We start from the raw sequence: 27,657 nt of genomic DNA on the forward strand, positions 1-27,657 counted from the left end.
GGATTTCCTGATCTGATCGGATATCAAAGTGATCCTAATCCTGTTGTTTGGTTTTGAACTCCCCAAAATCCAAATCTGATCTGATCAGATGGGGATTACAAGTGTTGAACTCCTGGGCCCAGGTGACTTTCTGCCGCTTTCCTCCGTGGTGCAGTGCTGATCGTTTCACCACAGAGGAAAGCACTTCACAAATTGCAGTACCCATAAGGAGCTGTACAAAATGCCGCAGTTTTTGCGTGGCTGTGTCTTTAGTTGAAAGCCCAGTGGCGATCTGATCATCTCTCATCGAAATAATATGCTACAAAGGGGCGGACTGGCCATCTGTGTGTTGAGCTTTCCTGTTGGCTCCCAGACCGTAGTCGAGGAAACAGGGGGGATGACCCTCTGTCGTCTCCCAGGGCAGGAGCAACAAGCGTCAGGTTCAATAACCCACTTTAGCTTCAATGACTGGAGAGAGGCGAGCTCTTCTTGGGAGGCCGTTGCATTTATTTAGTTGTTCTTCTGTTTCACAAAATACATCACAGACCTCTGTTTTTCTGCTGCCTCGTTTCACTTCCAGAAACATACACACGCTCCCTCACTGTCGCTCTGCCATCCACACACACACATGCACACGCCACACCCCTCTCTCTCTCTCTCTCTCTCTCTCTCTCTCTCTCTCTCTCTCTTAAAGGTACAGCGATCTCATCTCACTCTGCATGACCCTAATATCATAACATGTGTGTTCTGGAGAATCACAGAACGGACGATGGTCCTTATTATTATGCCGTTTAAACCAATTATTTAAATGTGTTTGTTAAATTCGGCATCATGTAAATTGCGCTGACAGGTCCACACACTGCTTCCCCGCAGCAAGGCTCCCCGCAGCAAGGCTCCCCCCCCCCCGTTGATAATTCACGATCGTCGGCACGCTGATAACACTTTTTTTTTGTAATGGCACTTCATATTAAAAAGGTTGCCGACCACTGGGCTAGATCATAAACTCATCTGGTATGACATTGTCAAGCCAAAGAAACATTTTACCACACCTTTTATTAATCAATTTTAGAATTGAACCTAGTATACGATACGTAACAATCCTTCCACTTTATGTGCCCCCACCAGAAAGTAACGAAGGAAATTCACTCAGGTGGTACTGTACTTAAGTGCACATGTGTGGGACTTATACCTTACAGAGTATTTAAATGTTACTACTTTATAGTTCTACTCTACTCCATTTTAGAAGCCAATTTTGTACTTTCTACTCCACTACATTTATTTTACAGATGTATTGACTAGTTACTTAAATTAGGAAAAACTTTTGAAATCATATCAAATAGAGTGTCTGACGGCATAAACAGCTTTGTTTTTACGGAGCTCCGAGTAAATATAGGATGGATGTCCGGTGGGTCTGCCGGGGGACGAGTGGCAGGCAGCAGGCTTACTCTGAAACTGTGATTTCTGAATCAGTTTCTTTTACTGTCCTTTTCTCTGCAGAGGAAATAAAGAAACCGTCACTCTGGATTTATTTGTTGTTTGATGTGCAATATATGACTCAGCAGCTTTAAGACATGAAGAACCTATTATTCTCCGCTTCGCTCTGATGCTTTATTTTGGCCGGAAAGTGGGCAGGGCCGTCATTTTGGCCAGAAGTGACGTTAGCGCCCTCATACTAAACCTTTCTAGAAAAAACGTTGCTAAAAGCATGAGTGGGTAAACAGAAAAAAATGTTCTGCAATTTATTAATTGTGAAGATTTGAGTAGTTTTAATCCTAATACTTTAAGTATGTTTGCCATATCCTATTTAAATACTTTTACTTAAGTACCATTCTCGATGTTTTACTTTGACTTGAAATTGAGTTATTTTAAAGGTAGTAGTGAAGAATCTGAACCCTTTTCCATCACTGATGCCTGGTTGTGATTGGTACATTGTGCTTGTCGCATCATCCTTAGCTAAAACAGGGACAACCGTTGGCACGTGGTGGCTGTGTTTAGGAAGCATTATGTCTCTGTGTGAACCCTGTTCAAGGTAGATCTCTTTTTTCAAGAGTAAACTTCAATATTCTATTACTGCTCTATTGGCGTTGATCTACCTGCATCTCTGCGGTATGGAGTTTAGTTTTACACGATATGTTCCTGTTTTACTTTCACTTATCAGCCTTAATTCTGCTGTTCATTGAGTGGTATTTGAGCAGAGGTTATTGCTTTTTTCCCCGCGTTACATCAAAACTGGCGGACTAATCAGATGGTTTTATTTTGAGCTTCATTAGGTGTGATATTCTTCAATAAATTCTAGAAATCAGCTACATATGGACATATTCTGTGGCATTTTGTCACATAATCAGATAGTAACAAAAGTCTTTCTGAACAGTATGTTGTGTGTTTGAATCCATATTTGTAGATAAAGATGCTATGGGGAAAATGAATAGCATCGTCTATTTAATAATTCAGCTTTTTAGCTTTCTCAGACATGCCTGTAATAACAGCAGGATAGAGAGGACTAGGAGAATTGTATTGCTACGGACCAAGCCAAGTTACTGTGACGTGCTAGTAAACTGTATACTTACAAGTAATCTTAACTTTGGTAATATAAAAAATGTGGGGTTTTTTGTGGAGTTTTTACCATATTATATGTTTTTTTTAGCAATGCTTTAACACATTTTCTTAATCGTGCTTGACGATGATGTTTTACGGCCACAGCATCATGGCATTAGCCTAATACTGTATCCTGCCAGAGGAAACAGCAATTGAGCTAAATTATTAGGACAAAATAGCTATTTGAAACTAAGAGCCATGTCAGTGATGCCACAAGTCTTACCAAGGCACTGCAGGATGGATAATAATATATAAAGTCTAATGGTACAACCCTAATGCGCTTTAAAATGAGTTTTGGGTTATAAAGAAAATGATATTTAGAAAATGATGGCTACTCTTAAACCCATTTTCAAAAACATTGGCTTACTTCTTTCCACCCTAAGGCCCAAACAGGACACGGCAGGAAAAGACAAACTGTCCTCTCCTCACAGCTGTAATCTGTTGGGCCAAAGCACACCATCAAATCAACCATCCCTGAAAAGTACACAATCACTTCTAAAATGGAGAAATAAGAAAAATGCAACATACTCAACTATAAAAGATAGGCAACAAAAAGAGCTTGAGAAGGTACACACTAAAACGTACCTCAACACATTTCAAATATCTATTTCTTCTATGTCATTACAAAACATAACTGTTCGAAAATATGGTGTAAACTGTTTGTCCATTGTAAAGTTGGCCATGGACAGAGCTCCATTTAAGCTCTACAATAATGTTTTTTTAATGATTTTGTTTTGTATGATTATTGATTGGCCTTGAGGAGAGCGAAACATTTGGGTCAAAGGTAATTGTTATGTATGCACTCAATGTGTGCTGTGTTGATGCCACATCAACATGTTATACAGTCACAGTAGAAAACAGCCATTATAACTAAGATACCATCTACATACAGTCCGATCTATGCTTTACTGTCAACATGCAATGGGCACAGTAGTTTCTTAATGACATTCTACACACGGGTAAATGGTGCTTTTTCATTTGAGGTTTAACGGTTAGACGTGTGTCTTGACTTTTACACAGGTGTCATAACCAACTGGGGTCTGAGGTTAACCTGATTCTTGCTGAGGCGGTGGCCCTCCCTAACCACACCGCAGCTGCTGTGTTTCAGAGAAGTGAGGCATCACTCTGAGCAGAGACATTAAAGATGTTGTAACACATGCTGGAGAGCACGTTGACACATCCTGCATCTCTGCATCAAGACACATAGTCGGTTTGTGACTAGAACAACACCCTTCAGCTTTCAGTTCTCGCTTCCTTTATGCCTTTGCAGCATGGTTTCATGGTCTGCTGGAAACATCAGTTCCTGTGTCAGAATTCGGCCATGAAATGTGTTGAAAATGCAATCATACTTTAGTTAGTCAGTATGTGTTTTTTTTAGAGCTCCAACAATTAGCTGATTAATCAGTTTGTCATTTTAAAGCAAATGCTCAATGGGAAACTGACTTATTTTCTTTCTGAAAAAAGCATTTTTTTTAACTGTTAGCAAATTATGGACGTTACTTTGGCTTCTGGGAAATTGTCATAATACGATACGATATTACTTTATTTGTCAGATCAAGTCTGAAATTTGACTTGCGTCACAGCAGCTCCATGTCCAACATCAACAGACAAATATCCAGACAAAAATACATGAAACACAAACAACACACATTTAACATAACAGCACAATCAGTGAGAGAAAAGCTGCTCAAAGACGTGCATCTGATCTGGGATCAGCTCTGTATTTACTGAGAGGATTGACTGATGCACAAAGGATGCTTCAGTCTGACCTTATTGAATGGTGGGACCCTGTATCTCCGATTAGATGGTAGCAGTTCATATTCTCAGTTCAGAACATGGTTTGGGTCGGAGATGATGTTGTTGGACAGCCTCACTAGGTTGTTATGATAGGCTGAGTCATAGAGTCTCTGACAGGTTGACCAACAATCTTTCAGCAGATTTTTAACAGGTGGAGCCGTTTTGATTTGAAAGCTGCTGACAAACATTTGTACCAGGTAGTATTGCAGTACTGTAGAATGGACATGATCACAGATGTAAAGAACAACTGAAGAATTTCTCTGCTCGTCCCAAAAGACCTGAGACGGCGGAGAAAATAAATTCTTTGTTTTGTCCTTGTGCACAGATATTCAATGTGATCCTTCCATGACAGCAGGTGGTCAATCATTACACCCAAGTGTTTGTATGAAACTCCCTGCTTGATTTCACCTGTATGGATGACAATGGGGACTTTATGGGAGTCAGATGGTGAGCCAAAAATGATTTCCTCAGGTTTATTGGTGTTGATCTCAAGAGCATTGCTATCAGTCCACTCCACCACCTGATGTACAGCCTGTTGGTGCAGCTCAGGGTCGTCTGTGTTACTGAGCAGAGATATTATTGCAGTATCATCAGAGTACTTCATGATGACTTGATTTGGTGTGTTGGTACGACAATCATCAGTGTGTAGAGTAAAGAGCACAGCTGAACTCACGCAGCCCTGGGGGGGGGGGGGTGGTTTGACAGGGTTTTGTTAACATTCACAAGTTGCTCTCTACTAGTGAGGAAAGCAGCATACCAGTAAATCAGGTATGGATTTACTTCTATTTTGGCCATTTTTGACCCCAAGGTGTCTGCTTGTATTGTGTTGAATGCTGATGAGAAGTCTAGGAAGAGGGCTCTTGCATAGGTGTTGCGTTTATCTAAATGTTTAGTGATGATGTGAACCAGAGTGGCCACAGCGTCTTCCGTACCGCACCCTTGCTTATAGGCAAATTGGTATGGAGCCAGTTTGTCTTGTGTTGTACTGATAAGAAATTGGAGCATAATTCTTTCTAGTGATTTCATAATCCCTGAGGTGAGGGCTATTGGTCTGTAGTCCTTATGTTCTTTTGGGCAGCGGTTTGATGTGTGAAGTTTTCCATGACAGAGGGATGGTGTCAATGGAAGCCTGAAAGATGGGTTGCCTCACTGGAGCCAGCTCAGTAGCAACGTTTTTCAGCAGAAAGCCGCTGCACCCATCTGGCCCAGCTGCTTTCTTGGTGTTGGTGCACTGAAATGTTTTTCTGACCTCTTCGACACTGATGGTCATTTTGTCAGAGGAAGCAGGTATTATGGTTTTGAGCATTTCAGTGCACTTTGCAGAATATAATAAAGGTGTCCTTGCGTATTTATTTACTTTGGATGCTAATGTAAGCCAACCAGATCCGTATTGAACACACAGATTGATGTTGATATCAAGACTAGGGATTCATTTTTTTCGAAATGTTTTAAATAATATGGTTTTACATCTTTTGTTGTGTTGAGCTTTGTCAAATTAAGGTTTAATCTTTTTGTGATTGAAGTAAACCACTCTGATTAGTTTGGACTGAAAGTGAAAAGCACTCCTCCCTTGGGTGTCGATATATTTTCAGGCTGCGTTCTCAGTTTTCATACAAAGGTCAAGCATCTCAAATGTCCACGGATAAGGAGTTAAACATCAGTGCATCTTAACCAGTTAACTGAAACTCTACATTACACTACATGATGTCTCAGCAGTCAAAAAGTGAGACTATGTACATTTTCATGTTTCAGCTGCAGTGCCCGCTGAGAGACAAAGACACATCTGGTTATTTGTGTTTGTTTCCACTTTTGTGTAATGAGTAAGATATTCAGCACATGTAGGCACGCAGTCTGTCTTTGTGCTTTCTCCATTCTCCCATCATTGCTCAACGGTGGACTGCTATCATGGCTGCAATGAAACTTATGATAAATGTTCTTTCTATCTGTGAGGAATTGTATTATTTGGGAAAGAGTACAATAAATGAAAAAAGGCTTTTCTCTACACTCTATGCCAAGTACAGAATGGTGTCATCACTGGAACCATCCCTCTTCTTCAGTCCCCTGTGTAGCTTTGTTTATCAGTTGTTTAGCCTGGACACTGAGGCGGATGATCTTTTTTTTATCACAAGCAAACAAACAATTCCCTTATTCCCCCACAACTCATGAGCAATGAGCCCCCCTCACCCCAGAGAGTTCAATCTTCTGACAAAAGACAATTGCAATGACTCAGATACAATTTAGTATCAAATTCTCTTTGACCACCTTTAGACTGAAGGCTAATCGCTGATTGTTAATGTCATTTAGTATTTTTTGGTGGATTATTTGCATTTATTAGTAGAGCTTGAGATAGTCAGGAAACGGGGAGAGAAGAAGTAATTCAATTGGAATGAAATTAAGATCTGGGATCGGATTTTAACCGGTGTTGCCTTGGTAAGGACTCAGCCTTGGTACAATATTTACTATTAATATAATATTTTGAGCATATTGGAACAACTAATTGAAGTAAATGACAGCTCAAAATCTGCCATATTCCAATTGGCATTCGTAATTCAAGGTGCCAGAAGTCCCCAAATGAAGTAAAATGGTGCCAAGAAATGGAAATTGAACCATGGATGCCTTGGCTGTTCTCCATATTTGTTCGAAACGTACCACTTTATCCACCTCCACCCAGCACCTGGGATGTTCCTCTTCCAACTGTCAGATGAGAGTTGGGTTCATGTAGCCCTATAACACTTTGTGCTGCTGCACGTACATAAAATCAAATGTAAGTAGGCTTTGAGTTGCCCACACCATCAGCACATCTCAGACCTACCGCTTTGCACCTGTAATTCCTCTTAAAATAGGACCATCTATTCTGAGGATTTATGAACATTGTGGCTTCTTGTTCTCTACTTTCTATTTCTTGTTATTTCTATCCATCCAAGGTTTCTCCCTCCTACTCTCTCTCAATATGTTGACACTTAAAAGCAAACACTTTCACTCCAAAAAACGTCATAAATGTCAGTTGTGTAACGTCTTTATATTTTTCACAGTATCACTGCCCCTTTGTGGGTGTATTGCTCGCATCCTTCGACTCTACATGTTGTTATGTTCTTTTCCTTTGAGTGAGCCTTATTGACACTGACAGCAGTAATAATATTGGGTTACTGGAGACTGGGGTCTGTGGTGTCAGCCATGAATGTATAACTGATTTTATTCTACATTTATCAGTGAACCAGAAAATGTAGCCTGACCCCTGGGAGATCAAATTGGATGCAATCAAAGACCTCATATTTCTCAATCCTTTGAATCAGTTTCTCTGCTATAAAGCGTAACAGTGAGCAACTACACATCAGGAAGGAATAAGTTCTCCCCTCTGGCTGTATTCATGGGAAGAAAATCAGCACATTTTCACACCTTGACCAACAAATCTTTCAGGCTAAAGCCAAGCTACATTAATAATGTCTTTAACTTCAACAAAAGTATTTGAGTAAACCTCCAGAAGGCCTCCATGTGAGAGCAATACGCCTCAAGCACGTACTGTATTTATTAATATTCAACATGTGATAGTTCCATTCAGCAACTCACTACAATAATGAATAGTTCTACTTCAATGCATCCATTCTCCAACTCTGGTATTCCCTTTTTTCAAATGAGTCCTAGCAGCCTGAGGCATGACTGAATAAGACCTTCTCAGAAAACAGAAAATGTTGCTCTCAAAGTTGTCTGTGATGTTTGTTGAGACATCTATAATACTGGTTGAATTTGCCTGTGTCTGCTCATGAGTTCTTGTGATGGTAGCAGCAGTTGGCCCTGTCTTGGGTCTGTCTGCAGGATGTGTGTTCCAGCATCCTTTCAGTTTCACATGGGAACACAACGAGAAGCACCCAAGGGCAATGACCTTTTAATAGAGCAAGTAATAGGAACACTTGGCCAGTAAAATACGTTTCTGGGGGTATCTTTGCGTGACGCATCTTAGATGTAGCTAATTACTTTAAATTGTTTATCCCGTTTATCTAGGCCCTTTTTGTTTTGTTTTATGTATATATGTCACACTGTGAGACTGCGGGAAACGGTATCTCGAGGTTTCTGGATGTATAACACATGTAGTAAGCTGACTTTGACTTTGACTTTTGACTTTGATTACCTTTGGTAATTGGTCAATCGTATGGCCTTAATGCTAATAGGATGCTGCTAGCATATACACGAAATTGGTCAGGGTTAGTCCCAGTGCCGCAGTTGTATGTAAATAACAAAGAAGCATTACAATTATTCAGTCACATTTATATTTATATACAGTTTGCTAACACTAGCTAGTATTAGCTACAATACGCTATTAAACAATGTTATATTTGGGATTAATCCATCCATCCTCCATCCATCCATCATCCATCATCCATCCTCCATCCATCATCCATTCATCCATCCATCATCCATTCATCCATCCTCCATCCATCCATCATCCATCCATCATCCATCCATCATCCATCCATCATCCATCCATCCATCATCCATCCATCCATCATTCATCCATCATCCATCATCCATCCATCCATCCATCCATCCATCATCCATCCATCATCCATCCATCATCCATCCATCACCCATCCATCCATCATCCATCCATCACCCATCCATCACCCATCCATCCTCCATCCATCCTCCATCCATCATCCATCCATCATCCATCCATCATCCATCCATCATCCATCCATCATCCATCCATCATCCATCCATCATCCATCCATCATCCATCCATCATCCACCATTCATCCATCCATCATCCATCCATCATCCATCCATCATACCAGCATCATCCATCCATCCATCATCCATCCATCATCCATCCCATCCATCCATCCATCATCCATCCCATCCATCCATCATCCATCCATCATCCATCCATCATCCATCCATCATCCATCCATCATCCATCCATCATCCATCCATCCATCATCCATCCATCAATCATCCATCCATCAATCATCCATCCATCCATCCATCATCCATCCATCCATCCGTATTTATTTGTATAATGTCCTCACAGTGTGTAGAACCCTGAATGTGCCTGTTGTTATTTTTCTAGTTGGAGATCACATACAACCAGCACCTGATTTCCATGTGGGGATATCTGAGGCGACATCTCTGTAGTACAACACCTGAGAAACAGTCTCTAGATTGCCAGCTCACTAAGCTCCGACAGTTCCATGCCTTCTTTCACTCATCTATCACTTGTATTTGCTTTCCCTCTCCCCTCCCCAGGTGGTTTATCATATAACTTATTTAACCAGGATATAGGAGCTTTGCTAATCAATCAGAAGCTGAAGGAGAAAAGATCATTGGTATAAAAACACAGTACCTCTGCAGTACGTATACACACACGGCTATGTGTAGCTGTTTATCCTCTCGGCATGGTCATTAGAGCAAATGTTATCAGCAAACCAGAGCCAGGCTGTCTGTCTGTCCCTCCCCCCCCCCCCCCCCCCCCCCCCCTCTGCTGAGGACAGAGCTCATTACTCCTCTTCTAGGAAGCAGCTCAGCGCTTTGACCCCCGCTACACTGTGGCTCTGTAACTGTGCCATGAGAGAGGGGAAAGGCTGGGTGTGTTGCTGTAATTATTCAGAATCAGGGCTGATCATGACTTGTTCCACATCCACTGATATATATATATATATATATTTTTGCATACATTGTTTATTCATCATAATGTACATTCAGACTTTTCACAGCTGTATCAGTAAATAAAAAATAATTAAAAAAGTAGTATAATTAACCTCATAGAGAGGAGTTTTCAAAGAATAAGAGCAAAAATAGTACAGATATAAAAATAAATACAAAGAAAGAAAATATTTCAGTTTTGACTTAATTTACCAATAAATAAGTGTATAATCTTATGACTATAGTCATAAAAAGGAATAAATAACTTGAACGCATCACAACAAATCTTTCCATAGCGTTTTCATTATTTGTGTCTATTGAGTACACTTTTATTAACCTCTCAAGATAAAGTCATAATTGTTTTCCCCTTGTAAAATAATATACAGGTAACATGTTACATTGCATCATCCCTATACAATACAAATGAATTCTAATCAAGCCCTCTTTATATTTTTCATAGCTTCATCAGGGATTGCTTCTATAATATAATGTGTTTGGTCTAGTGGTTAATCAATGTTCAAAGTTATCCGGTATAAATCCATTACCAGTGTGTGATTTCCATTTTGGATCATTATTATTGTTTAAATGATTTAAAATGTACATTTGATCTTTTGTAATGAATCATTTCTCTGCCCATGCTCTAAAATCAATGTCTCATTTTCTTGGCAGAAGATCCAAATTCTTTGCAATCTTTTAAGGCCCTGACACACCTACCCGATTTTGGGAGTCAGAGGCCGTCACGGCCCGTCTACACTACAGGCATCGAAAAAGCTTGAAGCTGGGCGTGTCTGAAGCTTGGCGATTTTTTGCGAGCAACGCGACCAACAACCAATCACATGAATCTCCCGCCCCCGACATACAAAGCAATAGCAATGTTAAAACGAAGTAAACTGGATATAAACTCCCCAAACAGGCGAAAACCTACCAGTTTCACCCACTGTCTCTGCCACCTCCCTCCATGCCTGGTTCCTCCGGTTTGTATCCCGGTAAATAGTTCTGGTCGGAAAGAACCGGGTGATTTGCTACCGTAATTTCTCGTTTGGAATATGAGGAAATGACCTGCGTAGTCTCTCCCAGCTTGCACGCGGTTTGATTGGCTAGCGCTTGTACTGGCGGGAATTGCAAAAACGGGATTTGATTGGCTGACGCCAGCTTCGAGCAAGCATCGAGCCTCAAAAGTTGAACATTGTTCAACTTTTGACGCCGATAGACGCTCGCGATGCTTGCAACGCCTTGCCATGCTACCCACAATGCAGTTCGGCGAAGTTTGAAAATATCCTACGTTACCCCATTCAAATGAATGGGCGAAGCGTTGAAAGCATTTTTTGACGCCTGTAGTGTAGACGGGCTGTCAGAGGCAGTCGGGCATTCGCGGCGCCCTACTCAGGTTGGTGTGTCCCGCACCGTCGTTGCTTTACGGCACATTTTCACACCTCCCGCGGTCGGCCAAAGAAATCACTCTGATTGGCTGTTGCCTCTTTTGAATGACAAATACACACTACTGCTGGTAAGGACAGTTATTGCCAGTCGACGACTGAAGTCTTTGCAGTGTGTTCGTAGGCGGGCGGCGTAGGCGACGCAGGCGACTTAGCGGACGTAAAAGTCGGGACGCCTTCGGTACTCGTTCTTTGGTCTCAGGTTGGTGTGTAGCGGCCTTTACTCTTGATATTTGAAGAGGTCTTTCCACCCCTTTCCATCCATTCCGAAAATGGCAGCCTCTTAAAAGGCACAAGTTGACATGAGTTTTTTTTCTAATTCAAAACAGTTTGTCTCCTCATCTGACATTTACCATTCAGCCATTCCACGAAGGACTGCTGCCCAGTAATATCATTTATAACTGGAGAGATTAAGGCCTCCTTGTCATTTTTTGGATAGATAATAATATCAATTCATTCTAGGTTTCCTATTCTCCTAAATCATTGTGGAAATCAACTTAACTAGCATTTTAAATACAGATGCCTAGATTGGTATGGACTGAAAAAGGTACAATAGTCTGAAGAGAATATTCATCCTAATGGTTTAAATTCTGCCAAATAATGAAGAGTTTGGAAATATTCCTTTGTGCCAAATCAGATTGTATGTGAGCAATTGATCTACTAATTTGTTTTATATAACTGTGCTGTTTCTGGGGTCACTGGCTCTATTTTAATGAGCACTCCTGGTAGACCATATCACTAAATGCAGTCTGCACACTTCCTCCTAAAGAGGCGGAGGTTTGTATCGAGAAGAGGAAACGCAGAAGAGTCACACACAAGATTATAATGACGCTGGTAAGGTTTATTCAAACCACAAAATCATCTCATTTCCAGAGCAGAGCAACTCAACTTGATACCAACTATGACTTGTATCAAGTTCTGCGAGGTTTTCTTTATGTGTTGTATTCATTGAATCAATGTGAAACTGAGAAATGATCTACTATGTTGCTCTTAAATAGCTACTATCTCTATAATCATTTAAAAACATTTCCAAGGTCATTTGTATGGTTAAAATGAAGTACAGAATTAGAGTTGGACAGCAGGACTGAAAATCAACAGCCTTGACCACAAATCATATTCATCCACCATCAAAATTGATCTAGAGTTCCTGACCCGATTCATTCAGGCCGACATTAAAAACTCACTCTCCAGAATCAGACAGTGATGTACTGATCAGAGTATAGTATTACACTCACAAAGCACAGAACATCTCTGAGGCTGTTAACCATTGTATTCCTTATGCGGACACATTTTCAGCAAAGATGAATAATTCTTTAATTTATCAAGATTAAAGGCTTCAATGTTTTTCTAGCAAAGAACTTCTTTCTTATGCTTTATTTTTTCAGTCTTTACAAAACCGCGTTCATCATCCAAGTGAAACTGTATGTATGCCTTTGAGGTGAGACAGTCTCCAGGTAGGGGCCAAATCTGTCCAATTCATTAAGTCAAGACAACAAAAACTATGTTGAAGACAGTTCCATCAGTGGTAATGACCTTGATTTGAGTCGCCAGTACAATTGAGGAGATTTTGGACAGGTCTAACAGGGATACAAACATAACTGGTCCAAACGGTTGTTATCAAACAATCACTATCACTGTAGTCAGGGCGAATTGACAAACCACACTGTCTCTGTTTGAGGCATCTGTGTCAGTTTACAGACTTCCTAGGTTGACTTTATGTTGCCATACTTGTTTCAGAGGGTTTATTTGTATCCTTACCGTCATTTGATGTTACCTCTAAATAAAATGGATTAAATGAATCTAAACTGTGGCTTGTTATGTAATGTTGCCGTGGTCTAAGATGTCAGCTGTAATAACTGATCAAACCGATGGCCATAGCTTCAAAAATAAAACCTACTTTGTAATTAGAATGACAGATAATGTTGTAGTGCCCTTGCTTAGACCACACCCATCTTCCAATCGGCCTTTCATTTTGATCTCAACTGTAAAGTTTGACATTGCCAAATGGCTCAAGGGGCATACAGTGAAGGAGTTGGGGCCAATGACCATTTCCCCACTTCCTCCACCCCTACTTATGGTACCATTGCTTGGACCACACCCATTTTCCTCTCAACTACACACCTGTAAAGCTCTGTGACTGAAAGTACTCACAACCTCCTCTGTGGTAGTTCCTGCTACAGTACGTACAGTGTTGGAATGTAACTACGTACATTAAATCAAGTCCTGTACGTTATTTAAATATGTAAATACTTAGATTTTACTTGAGTAATTTCACATTATGCTAATTTTCACTTCTACTCCACTACAATTTGCACGCAAGCGTTGTACTTTTTACTCCACATTTTACAGATGTAGTTACTAGTTTCTGAGCAGGTTTAGATTATTAATACAACATATAAATTAACTTTTACAATATCATATATAATTGTAGGTTAAACTACCCAGTAGCTTTTGTTAATAAACACCACTTTTACCAAGTAATGAACACATGAATGCATCAATGATTATATTCATTTTAGATATATGGTGCTCGATGGGCCATTCTGCATAATTAGTTCTTTAACTTTTGGCACTGAAAGTATATTTGGATGCCAATACAAAAAAATGCAGGACTATTTTTAGTCTGTAGTATTGCTACTTTTACTTGATAATCTGATTTCTTCTCCCAACACTGAGTACAAGGTGAAAACAGAACCGGCTAGTAAGAAACCAAAGTTATCCTTCAAGAAATAAACCGTGGTGTCACCAACATTAACAACCCACCTTTAGACAACCAGAACATTGTATTTTTGCCAATCAGCTTCATTCTCAAAAAAGCAGAGGCAACACAACCTGACAAATTAGCAAATGGTTTAAAGCTGGCCTGACATCTTCAATCCAGCTGTGGCAGACCTTTACTCTGACCACGCACACTCATCATTGCCTGTTGTGTCTCTCCGGGAATGTAAAAGGTCATTTATCATTTTTCACATTTCACCAGGCTTTAATGTTTGATACCGTCAATCACACCGTTTCCCCAGTTTTTAATTAAACCGTAGGAGACATTTGAGTATAATATTTGTCTCTATACCATCCTTTAAAGACCTTCACCTGCAATGAAAAGCAATTTCATTCTTTCTCACTTTAATGAAAATGCTGTGTAAATACTGTGCTGAATAAGAGTTGAATTTCACACACTTCTGTCTGTGCACAAGCTTCAATCAAATCAACATTATTAGATTGCCACGTAAACAGTCTTTTTATAATACAGAGCAAATTGTCTGCAATAAAAAGGGATAAGAAAGCTGGATTATGTTCCATTACGATCTCCCTCAATGAATAATACAATAGGGCTCCTGGGACCAAATGGAGATTGGGCTCATCTATTCATGTCCGTCTTCCATTTGCCCATTTGTGCTCAGGGATGTTCTGAGTGTGTCTCCTGCCTGGTCAGTGATTCAGCCACACAGAGGCAGAGTGAGGCCAGATGTCCTTGTGGTCTCACTGATCCATACGTCTGTAGCACGGATGCGTCCGTCCAGGGACGTCTTGGCATTTTACAGCCCACTCCTTCTCCCCAGACATGACAAATGTCACCTTTTCTTCTTGCAGGCTAAAATGGAGCCAATGCATTTTTGTCGTTTGGTGACCTTTTAGAAACCATAATATAATGCATTTTATTTTCCTATTGTAGCACTCTGCACTCAAGCTGTCTTTCAGCAGAGCACTAACAGATAAAGAAAAGTTTGCTTTGGACAGATAAGGATTTGCATGAGATAAGTAACTAACAAATGATACAAACGTAGCGAAGGCATTGGGATATTTTCCTTCTCCGACTCTTTTTGTTATCAATGCCCAACTTCCATCAACATGAAAGGCTCCGGTCCTGCTGATCCAACATTTCATTTGGAAGAGATTATGCTTTTAGCAATCAAGCATGGCAATATCAGAAAATCATACAGGGATGTCAGCAAGCAAAGAGAGAAGCTATGAATATCATTGAGGCTGTGTCTGACTTTGCTCTTTCTTCAAAGCAGAGATTTAGTTGGCAAGTGTAGTTTGAAATAAAATGAGGTCTCACACGTCAGGCAGTTACTGTCAGTACTCTGAGCTGCAACATGGTGGTGGAAAGGTTCTTTGTCAGACTTTTTTAGGTTCCTAAGCCCAAGTGGTTGAAGCAATTCCCCATTCTTGTAATTCTTCAGCTGAAAATAACAGTGGCGTAAAGCAAAGAGAGAGTGAAAGACTTGTAGGGAATGGGAACTGTGGTGCATTCAGGGGCGTTGTAGCAACATGGGAATACTTGATACCCAACAACTTTCACCGGTCATTTTTCAGCTGTTTTGCATCCGATATGAATAAAGGATGCGCAAAATATTATCGAATATTACAGATGTAATATTTGCCATCACAGGAACGTTTTATAAAAAAAGAATAACCTCCTGAAAACATTTTCTGAATGTTGCTTTGAAAATGTTCTTCATTTGTTTTCATGTAACATTGAGGGAACGTTTTATAAAGAACATCTTTAATGTGTTACCCCAACAACGTCCAAAACACATCCTCAGAATGTTGCAGGCAAAACGTTCCACCTTTGTTAACATATCACATTGAAGGAACATTTTATAAAGCACTTTGTCATCTCAGGCCTCAATAACATCCTGAAAACATCCTCTGAATGTTGAAGTTAAAACGTTATGTCTTAGTTAACCTTAAACCTTATAGGAACATTATTTGAAATAATAAACATCCTAAAAAGGTTCTTTGAACATCAGATTAAAACATTTCTTTAAAACATTAGAATTGGGAGGGATGAAACCCTCTTTAACCTGTAGGTAACGTTAGCCAAAGTTGTGAGAACGTTCCCCGCTAGCTGGGTTGTTCATGTTTAACTTTTTGTCCAGTTGCTGAACAGATATGAGGAGCTGTGAACTCTGTGTGCTAACAGGTGACGGCAGGCTGAGATCCTCACCGCTGATTGGCTACCGCGAGAACGCGTCGTTCGCATCAACCGCGTCTGTCCGCGCCTTTGCATTGACTTTACATGTAATCGCGCCGCCCCCAAAAATCGCATCGCGTCCGGTGTGAACGCACGGATAAAGAATGTTGTTAGAATTTTGAATTTGTAAGAATTGTGTTAAAAATAACTAGTTGTAATGTTAATGTTAAATGTTGCACTTGCATGAAGCTTCAGTGGATAAGCCTCACAGTGAAAAATGGCACTTGTTATTTGGCAAGATGTTATTTTTTTTCTTTGTTATTGTTGCTGTCAACAAAATAATGTACTCATGCACTCAAACAAATGGAAAATAACTACATACATTTATATTTAGGATTCTAATGAAGGAATGAATGAAACTTAAAATGATAGGTATGATGTAAATATATATATTTATCCTTTTTGACATGTTAGTTATGTTGTGTTCTTGGTTTAATCAAATTAGAAGTTGCACCAAATGATTTGATGTAATTCAGATGCAATTAGCCGACATAAAAGGCCTCAAATTGGAAGTACTGTCTGGGCCGTCTTTTTCACTCAATTCTGCAATAGGTAGATCTCGCCTTTCACCAAGGCCGAGGTCGGGGATCTTGGGCTTAAAAAGGTTGGTGATCACTGGTCTATACGATAAAGAACCTTAGCGGATACAACTGAAATCGTCTCCGTGTGGAGTTTGAGGGACTAAAGAATTCGGGGGAACAAGTACCAGGGATAAGTACTTGGTGTGAAAGCGGCTAATGTAGTGCGATGTCGATTCTCAGGGCTAGATCTTGGACCCTGTTTCCAACTAAATAACAACCACTCTCTTTGTGCTGCTTTATTTAAACGAAGCTCCCGCCTGTTAACTCAGGTCTGGGCACTAAGAACAAACAAACTAGAAAAGAGAATTTTTGGTACAGAAAAATACCAAATTGTGATTTGGCTTCATGTTAGACCCTTTCTGTGTAAAACATAGCCATGCTGACAAGACTGCCTGCTGGAGTCTATAAAATGAAACTAAGGATAATATTACACTTGCTGTCTAAAATTGACAAACTACTCTTTAAAATTATCAGGTTATTAGATATTAATGCGTTTGTGGTGTTTCTCACCTCCATTGGACTCCTTTGTTGTTTACTTCCGGACCATAGTGATATCACTGTGACATTGCGCTCCTATTGACTAGCACTCCAACACATTGTACATTGCAGGTTTCCCTTGAAAAAGAGATCTATGATCTCAAGGGACAATCTGGATAAATAAAGGTTTGAAATGAAATGACATGGCTAAGGGGGCGGGACATTTCTAACCAATCACAACAGAGCCGGCCAGCTAACCAATCAGAGCAGACTGGGCTCTGGTTTCAGACAGAGGGTGAAAAGAGGTGCGGCAGTATGAGAAAAATAAAGAGCTTTTTGAACATTAAAGCATGGAGACATGTCACAGTAGAGACACTACACACTGATATACACCTGAACATCAGCAGGAGAGGACTCTTTAAAGTAGAGACACTACATGCTGATATACACCTGAACATCAACAGGAGAGGACTCTTTAAAGTAGAGACACTACATACTGATATACACCTGAACATCAGCAGGAGAGGACTCTTTAAAGTAGAGACACTACATGCTGATATACACCTGAACATCAACAGGAGAGGACTCTTTAAAGTAGAGACACTACATACTGATATACACCTGAACATCAGCAGGAGAGGACTCTTTAAAGTAGAGACACTACATGCTGATATACACCTGAACATCAGCAGGAGAGGACTCTTTAAAGTAGAGACACTACATACTGATATACACCTGAACATCAGCAGGAGAGGACTCTTTAAAGTAGAGACACTACATACTGATATACACCTGAACATCAGCAGGAGAGGACTCTTTAAAGTAGAGACACTACATACTGATATACACCTGAACATCAGCAGGAGAGGACTCTTTAAAGTAGAGACACTACATACTGATATACACCTGAACATCAGCAGGAGAGTACTCTTTAAAGTAGAGACACTACATACTGATATACACCTGAACATCAGCAGGAGAGTACTCTTTAAAGTAGAGACACTACATACTGATATACACCTGAACATCAGCAGGAGAGGACTCTTTAAAGTAGAGACACTACATACTGATATACACCTGAACATCAGCAGGAGAGGACTCTTTAAAGTAGAGACACTACATACTGATATACACCTGAACATCAGCAGGAGAGGACTCTTTAAAGTAGAGACACTACATGCTGATATACACCTGAACATCAGCAGGAGAGGACTCTTTAAAGTAGAGACACTACATACTGATATACACCTGAACATCAGCAGGAGAGGACTCTTTAAAGTAGAGACACTACATACTGATATACACCTGAACATCAGCAGGAGAGAACTCTTTAAAGTAGAGACACTACCTACTGATATACACCTGAACATCAGCAGGAGAGGACTCTTTAAAGTAGAGACACTACATTCTGATATATACGTCACCTGAACATCAGCAGGAGAGGACTCTTTAAAGTAGAGACACTACATACTGATATACACCTGAACATCAGCAGGAGAGGACTCTTTAAAGTAGAGACACTACATTCTGATATACACGTCACCTGAACATAATCATAACAGGCCCCCTTTACGTAGGTACTCAAAGGTGATTTAATATTGCACTTCAATAAAGTCAGTAATTCAAAAGAGACCAATCTAAAAGGAAGAAATACATTACTACATGACCCACTATGTTGCATTCCATAGGCAACAGTCAGCTGCTGTCAATCACCTAGTCTACATAATGACATTAGCTAATAGCATCACCTAATTGTATTGACTGATCAAAGAAGACACTTCCTGTTTCCAGAAAAACAATTACTTCAAACTTGGCCTTTACTCTCTCCATTGGGTTATGGGTGATAAAACTTGATTTTGACCTCACTGCAGCGCAAAAGCAAGGTCCTCAAAGCAGATGAAGACAATTCACTGGAGTGTGAAAGCAGTGTTCTATTTGTTCATGACCTCAGACGATTTGTCTATGTTACTTCCCATTTCTACATGTGGCTGCTAAAACCTAAATGGTCATTAAAGTCAAATCAGATCTAATTATCTCCCTTTTTCTCTTTCTCTTTCCCAGGGAGCTCATAGGTCCAGACTTCACAGAGACCTATTACACAGAAGATGGGCAGCCGGTGACTGTGTCCAACAACAATTACACTGTAAGTATGCAGGTATGAGTAATACTTGTTTCCCTCCCTCTCTTTTTAGAGGTGCTGTTTATTTGCATTGTTGCTTTTTGTTTCCCGAGGACATTTGTTTTTGGCCCTAAGAAAATGTCCAAATTTGAAGCACCTTTGACCTTCTGATCTAAAACCCAGTACCCAAATTGAATTCTGCACTAGACCCCTCATGTCAACTCTTTTACAAATCATTATAATGTTTGATTTGTTTGAAATCATTTCTAGTACCATTTCTATCCTCAGGAAGTCATTGGGTGCCATTTGTTTCAGTATGGTATTAAAATCAGCTTGCAGGCTTAAAACCTTTATATATCAACGTGATTTGGCATGTCATGAGAACTTTTAAAAGGATATTTTAAATGGAGGCATATGTCTCACTTTGATGAAGTCATTTTTATGTTTTCTCAATCAGTTCAAACTAATTTAACTAAAGGAGTAAATATGCAGTTCATACAGAGGATCCCCTTTTCTCTGGACTCTGTATGAAATGTAGGATATCACTAACTAAAGTACTACAAAAAACGGCAAATTGGAGGAATGAGATTTCACATAGCAAGAAAATCCCCACAGTACATACAAAAATAACTCAAAATGGAAATACTACACTGTTAAATGTCGGTTTTTCTTTAATCATATTATATATGCAGAAAGAGGCTGCTATTCTTAACCAACAAACACATTTAAAACCCACAACGTTTTTGCAGAGGTAGAAAGATAAGCTTTTGTACCTTAAGAAATAGTATTTTGAATAGTTGTTTTTAAAAAAAAATACAAAAAATGACTTTTGTATGTCAGCACTAAGTTAATAATACTGAGGAATAGCCAGCATGAGATTTGCATTTTATCTTTTGACTTGCTAGATTTTCTGAAATGTCCTCATCACAAAATGTGAGCAGAAAACTGTTATTTAAAAAGTAAATTGTTAAACAAAATGTCAAGTTCCACTTAAAGCTGTAAGACTTTACACAATGCTCTGGAGCCTTTGGCTGTGTTACTCTTTAGGGCAGGGGTAGGCAAGTACATTTGGCCTTGGGCCAATTTTTTTGCTGAGCCACAAGATGGCGGGCCAGAACATAATCAAAGCCTAATTCAAGGGATTGATTTTGGTAAGAGGGCGCAGCGCCCCTGTTCCCCGGTTCAGAAAAAACTCTGATATCGCTGATAACCCTCCCCATCAACACTCTGATGCGCAGTCAGATCCGCTGATTGGTTCACTGATGATATAGGCGCCCAATCCAGAGCCTCTGGCTAGACCCACCCAGACTCGTCCTCTCTAGCCCCATTTCAGTCCCAAAGCCAGGGCTATTATCTGTATTTTAACAGACTTATCTTTTAAATTGAGGTGTATTTATTGTTCTCTTCAAAGTAAATGTTTCTCTGAAATTGTAGGGAGGATGGTCCTCCCTTTCCTCAATGGACGAGCCTCCACTGAGTAAAGTAGAGTTATTAACTAGGTAGCAGTGTTATTTAACATATTTTTATTCTGATAAGTATTGTCAAGTTCTCTGGGTTTTTGGCATTTATTTGAGTGTTTGCCCATTTGAGAGGCTTGAGGGACAACTGGAATCCTTTTGCCTTTTCTTTATTTCAACTTTTCAAGGACACATTAGGATTCTTTCAGGTTGAAAACCTTTAAAAAATATCAAAGGACAAAATAAATCAATTACAGCATGTTTTGCTTTGCAATTTAATATATTATAACCTAAATTAATCAGTAACCAAGTATTTTACTCAAACTCAATGTATTTAATAGTTAAAGAAGTACTTTAATTGACCTGGTTCCCCACAACCACACATTTGCCATAATGTGACCCGCTCCATCCGCTGACATTATGAATGTAAGCGGATATGTCGGGACAGAATCTATTTTACCGGACAAATTTGAAACTTACCGGTCATGTTTCAATAATAATAATAAGAATGGTGTAGCAGAGTTCCCTTAGCAGGTAATCACCGGACTATGACAGGATATGCTGATGTTTAAAACTCAGTTAATGGGAGTCATTTTTATATTGCTTCAGTTTATCATCGTTACAGATCGAAAAGTTCAGATTCATTTTTCAATAAATGATTCCACAAACAACAAACAACATAATTATTACATTCAAACAAACTACTTGTAGTAGATGAAGTACATTATTCAAAAGTTTACATTAACTTTGGATAATAACACGGGAGAAACGGATCCTCTCTTTTCCCCTCTCCCTCCCTCTCTCTCCTGACAGCCCGTCAGTTTCTCATGCAGCGCGCTAAACAGTGGGCGGGGCTTCAGGTGATTATGCAGCAGCTGATCTGATCTCTCTCTCTCGTGTCCGGTTATACTTCACTCACGTTTATGTCCATATCGATCAGATCCAGCTCTCCTGATCGGCCTTTATAGAGAGCACCGATCAAACTATTAAGAGTGAATATCGGCCGATAATAACCGGCGGCCGATCGATCGGAACATCCCTAATTATTACCGGACATTTTGACCAGCAGATTTTGAATTTACCGGGTTTTAATGAATTTGACCAGATAAAAACCGGTGATTACCGGCTAACGGAAACCCTGATGTGCGACTCTCGGTCCTATGTTGTTAAAAAAAAAAAAGATCTCAAAATAATATTTTATTTTTGATTCTCAAAATTACGGGCCAAATATTATTGCTGGCGGGCCAACAATGGCCGCCTGTTGCTGACCCATGCTTTAGGGCTTTTAGGCAAGGGGGTCCAAAGTTCTTTCAAAGTGAGCCAGATTTGATCATGTGGATATACCTGGCGAGGGCTGAAACATAAAAGTAACTACTCAGCCTCCCCGGGAAAGTTTACTCTAAGGTACTCGAAAGGAGAGTCAGGCCGATTGTCGAACCTCAGATTGAGGAGGAACAATGCGGATTCCGTCCTGGTCGTGGAATGACGGATCAGCTTTTTACTCTCGCAAGGATCCTGGAGGGGGCCTGGGAGTACGCTTATCCGGTCTACATGTGTTTTGTAGACTTGGAGAAGGCGTATGACCGAGTTCCCAGGGAGTTACTGTGGGAGGTGCTGCGGGAGTATGGGGTGAGGGGGTCTCTACTCAGGGCCATCCAATCTCTGTACTCCCAAAGCGAGAGCTGTGTCCGGGTCCTCGGCAGTAAGTCGGACCCATTTCCGGTGAGGGTTGGCCTCCGCCAGGGCTGCGCTTTGTCACCAATCCTGTTTGTAATATACATGGATCGGATTTTGAGGCGTATTCATGGGGGAGGGGGTCTGCAGTTCGGTGGACTAAGGATTGCACCACTGCTTTTTGCAGATGATGTGGTTCTAATGGCTTCATCGGTCTGCGACCTTCAGCACTCACTGGATCGGTTCGCAACCAAGTGTGAAGCGGCTGGGATGAGGATCAGCACCTCCAAATCTGAGGCCATGGTTCTCAGCAGGAAACCGATGGACTGTCCACTCCAAATAGGGAATGAGTCCTTACCCCAAGTGAAGGAGTTCAAGTATCTCGGGGTCTTGTTCTCGAGTGAGTGAACAATGGAGCGTGAGATGGGCCGGAGAATCGGAGCAGCGGGAGCGGTACTGCAGTCGCTTTACCTTTACGAAAAGGGAGCTGAGCCAGAAGGCAAAGCTCTCTGTCTACCGGGCCATTTTCGTTCCTACCCTCACCTATGGTCATGAAGGATGGGTCATGACCGAAAGAACGAGATTGCGGATACAAGCGGCCGAGATGGGTTTTCTCCGCAGGGTGGCTGGTGTCTCCCTTAGGGATAAGGTGAGAAGTTCGGTCATCAGGGAGGGACTCGGAGTTGAGCCGCTCCTCCTTCGCGTCGAAAGGAGCCAGTTGAGGTGGTTCGGGCACCTAGTTAGGATGCTACCTGGGCGCCTCCCTAGGGAGGTGTTCCAGGAACGTCCAGCTGGGAAGAGACCAAGGGGTAGACCTAGGACCAGGTGGAGGGATTATATCTCTTCGCTGGCCTGGGAGCGCCTTGGGATCCCCCAGTCAGAGCTGGTTGATGTCGCCAGGGAAAAGAAAGTTTGGGGCTCTCTGCTGGAACTGATACCCCCGCGACCCGACCACGGATAAGCGGGAGAAGATGGATGGATGGATGGAAAAGTAACATAAAAATACGCTGTATTAACAATGTTCAGTCACAATTATCTTTATTTTTCAAATGGCAATGTAACCCAATATAAGCCACTCAGGTGTGAACCACTCTAAAAACACTGCCTTTCATTCTGGAGAGTCAGATAACATTGAACAAACTATATGGAATACCTTCAACTTTGAAGCAGGTTTGACCTATTTTTAAAAAAGTGGGGTATAATCTAATATATTCAACAGAAATTGTTCAGTCAAACCATACACAAATGAATGAATTCAGGAAATATCTCCTTCATCACTGAAATGCAATTCAAAATAAATCACTCATCAATTTCTGGGAAAGTAGGCTAACACATATAAAATCTAAGTGTGGGCAATGTGTGGGGAAAAGAGTCAATACATACAGTTCAATCCGCTTTAGCAGAGTTGACAACCCCAACATAAATGCAATCCAGTTCATACTGTAGGCCCACAAACAAAGGCAACTAAAAAAAGTCCACTCTGGGTTTTACCACGGATCCACCCAAAACAAAAGAAACCAGGAAATACCAAGACACAAATACAGTGTCTTTAACAGATAAGGCAAACTCAAATACCATCGGCTTAAAGGTCCCATGACGTGCTTTTCCGGTTATTACCCGTCCCCTTGTGTGTTATGTAGCTTATGTAACGGTTTGCAAAGTCACACACCCTCAAAGTACACCCTGTAGCGAGTACAACTCTAATACAGAAAATACCTGTTGATGCTGCCCCAGAACGCCTCGTTGGAGATTGTTCTTTTTCCATTTGTTTCTTCCTGGGTACAGTGACGTAACGATACCCAGGTCCAAATGGACCAATCCGTGGAGCTCCTCACACACACTCAGCCTTATCTTTTCTCAGCCACGGCTCCGCGGATTTCCACACACACCGCAGAGCTCAGCCTGAGCACACACACACACACTCACAGCCTGGCTGTGTGTGCTCAGGCAGACCCCACGCAGCAACCAGGAAACGACACCAGTAATCCAGCTCACACTGTCCGCTCCTCGAGCCTCAAAGGGCGGAGCAGCGAGCCCCGCAACGTCATTTTCTGGTTGCTAACAAACGCCATTGTAACACACTGATGTTCCGCTGTAACGGTGGTGGACTCATCAGAGCACAGTGGGCTCACAGGGAGAGGGGGGGGCAGGAGCTCCAACAAGCCGTGTAGGACAGAGAGTGAATACACATGCTATACAGAGATGCTGTATGAGAAACCAATGTGAGTTTGGAACATTGAACAATGTAAATCTATTCTAGTAGACCTCAACAATGGAATTATGATCAGTAGAAATGGCCATGACATGGGACCTTTACATGTTGGCATGAGAACGGCCCCTTAGAGTGGTGCTGCCACCATGCGGTAAAAGGAGGAATTACATTTGGAAGATTTATTCTGTTTGACAGTGCTAGTGGGCCATAAATAATACATTATAAAACCGCATTAAATCTGACTTGGTCTCCAAACTTTGGTCATGCTTGCTTTTAGGTATATACAAAATAAAGTGTGCTCATCAGCCTGCAGTCAAACTTGTCAGGACCTCAACACAAACTGATGAACCCAAATGCACGACCCAGAGACAAAGTCTTGAATGTAATAAAGAAGTGTATTTATTTTCACAGTTCAGGTAATTCCTCTTAACAGAGTAGGTGGTGGAAATAACATAAAGCGCTCATAAGGAGGGAAAAACTAGCGTAACAAAGAGAGGACTTAATAAAAACTTTAAGCCAATAAAAATAAACAAACATAACAAAACCTGAAATGAGTGAAAAGCGATCCTCTCAGAGCCAAGGCTTGGCACGACCATTCGGGGAAACAAACAAGACGAACTGACACAGGACAGGGGAGAGACAGGACTATTTAAACATGAGGTGAGTGGGAACAGCTGGAAACAATCAGGGGAAGGGGCAGACACTGATGATGGTGGGAAAAACACACAGGGGGAGGAAGAAATAGGACCTGAAATGAAAGACAAGAGGTAAAACAGAAAATGACACAATACATAAACATAACTAACACATTTGACGAGACACAACACAACTACTTGTTTGAATGGAACTGAGAAACAAATTAAAACCGGGATACTGCGATTTTGAAAAAAGTATAATGTGAGATCTAAATCAGCATAAATACCTAAATAAATGTGAGGAGATTGTCCTTCTTGAATGTAAAAAAATAAAATGTTGGTCTCCCTTTGGTCTTCATCAACAGTATTTAGCAAAGGCACAATCCTCTTAAAGCGACATTCATTGAAGTTAGTTGATTAAAATATTTTAAGACCAAAGTTATCAAAACCTTTGAAGACATATCACATCTCAAGCATATTTAATGATAAGAGATGGTTGAGCACCCTGATTGGTCCTTTGATCAACTTGCTTAAAGTGGACCTATCATGCTATATTTGAAACATATATTGTAGGGCCATACCTATATAAAACATGTCTGTGAAGTTTTTTTTTCAAAATACCAAACAGACATGGCCATTTTAGCCATGCCTCATTTCGCTGAATTTGCTCTTTTCCAGCCCTGTTTTTGAAAGGGCTGATTCTGCTTTTGTGGCAGACTACAGCGCCACTTACAGGCCTGTCATATGTACTACAGCGTCTCCAGCGCTTTCGAGCGGTCTCTCATTCCCCTGATAGGTGGAGAGTTGCCCATATAGGCGGAGCACCCCTTTTCTGACGTCAGAAAAATTCAAATAATAATCAGCTCCATTGCAGCCCCGTTTTTAGAGATTTGGGTATGGAGGAAAAGAGAGAGGGTTGTGTTTTCTGACACTTGGTGAGATCCCTGACACACCGGGGACACATATTCATGTATAAAAGACGTACAAAAGTGCATTTTGCATGATAGGTCCCCTTTAAAGTGCCACATCATAGGGACCAAATAATCTGTTTGTACTTTTAGTAACTTGTTTTTTAGGTAGAGCAGGTGGACACAGTCACCCAGTATGTACTATTCACTTGCTTTGGAAAAAGACTAGTACTTGTAGTCCCTGCTAGGTGTGAATAGGTCATTTGATTTAGCTTTACAACGTGTTCCAAGTGCTATGTTTTGGAACAAAGTGCATGCTTAAGTGATATAATGCATTTAGACGATCACATCCAGTTGAATCACAGAAAATCTTCTACTATGCTTTCTGTCAAATGGTACACTTAAAGCTGAGTGTTGAAAGAGTCCTCCAATACCACCAATGAGCAGCATTACAGTCAGGGAATCAACAACTGGGTTTTTAGAGATTATGTTGGACTATAATTATGTTTGATTTGCAAAAAAAGGTGAAATCTTATCCAATAAATTGCATACAAGTTGTTGATAAAAACATGACCCTCTTGGGTGTGGTGTTCCACAGGGCAGCGTTTTTGGTTTTCTTGCCTTTTCTTGCTGATGATGATTGCATAGATTTACAAATGGTTTATAGACAAACTTTGAGAAGACTGAGTACTTGACTGTTTTATTGATAACATATATGTTCATCTTTGCGAGATAGCAGCTGTAATTATTCTCAAAAAGCTACTTATATTTGGAATAGTTCTTCTGACACATTAGACACATTTTAAAAGGTGTGCTCAAGTCTTTAGAGAGATGATATTAGATCAAGTCAAGAAGAGATTCATTTTACCAAGAGCTTTTTCAAAGAGTTAAAAAGAAAGAAAAATACAAAGAGCCATGGCTTTGCCAATACTGGATTTTTTAGGCTGACATCAATATTGATATATCAAATATGGATCTATCTTTCAGCATATACTGTAGTCTTTTGTAAAACAAAAACTAAATGTTGAAATAATTATCCCTCAATACTTTTTTGAAGAATTGCAACAAAGAAATTGACCTTACAACAAAGTCTACATTGTTATATCAACCTTTCAGTGCTCTCTGGTGGATACACTATATAATGGAGAAACTTTTACTAAATGAGCTAAACA

At 40.5% G+C, this 27,657-nt stretch overlaps 1 protein-coding gene across 1 annotated transcript in view; it reads left to right on the plus strand.

Moving 5' to 3' along the window:
* The window catches only part of adam19a (ADAM metallopeptidase domain 19a), a gene marked incomplete at its 5' end in the record, with an annotated part of 147,455 nt that overhangs the window by 22,298 nt on the left and 97,500 nt on the right, over nucleotides 1-27,657 (plus strand). Inside the window, 1 exon segment of the mRNA XM_034236632.1 lies at nucleotides 19,542-19,623. Within this exon segment, the coding sequence (XP_034092523.1) occupies nucleotides 19,542-19,623 (82 nt within the window).

This window comes from Gymnodraco acuticeps, unplaced genomic scaffold (assembly GCF_902827175.1).
Source record: "Gymnodraco acuticeps unplaced genomic scaffold, fGymAcu1.1, whole genome shotgun sequence".
NCBI lineage: Eukaryota > Metazoa > Chordata > Actinopteri > Perciformes > Bathydraconidae > Gymnodraco > Gymnodraco acuticeps.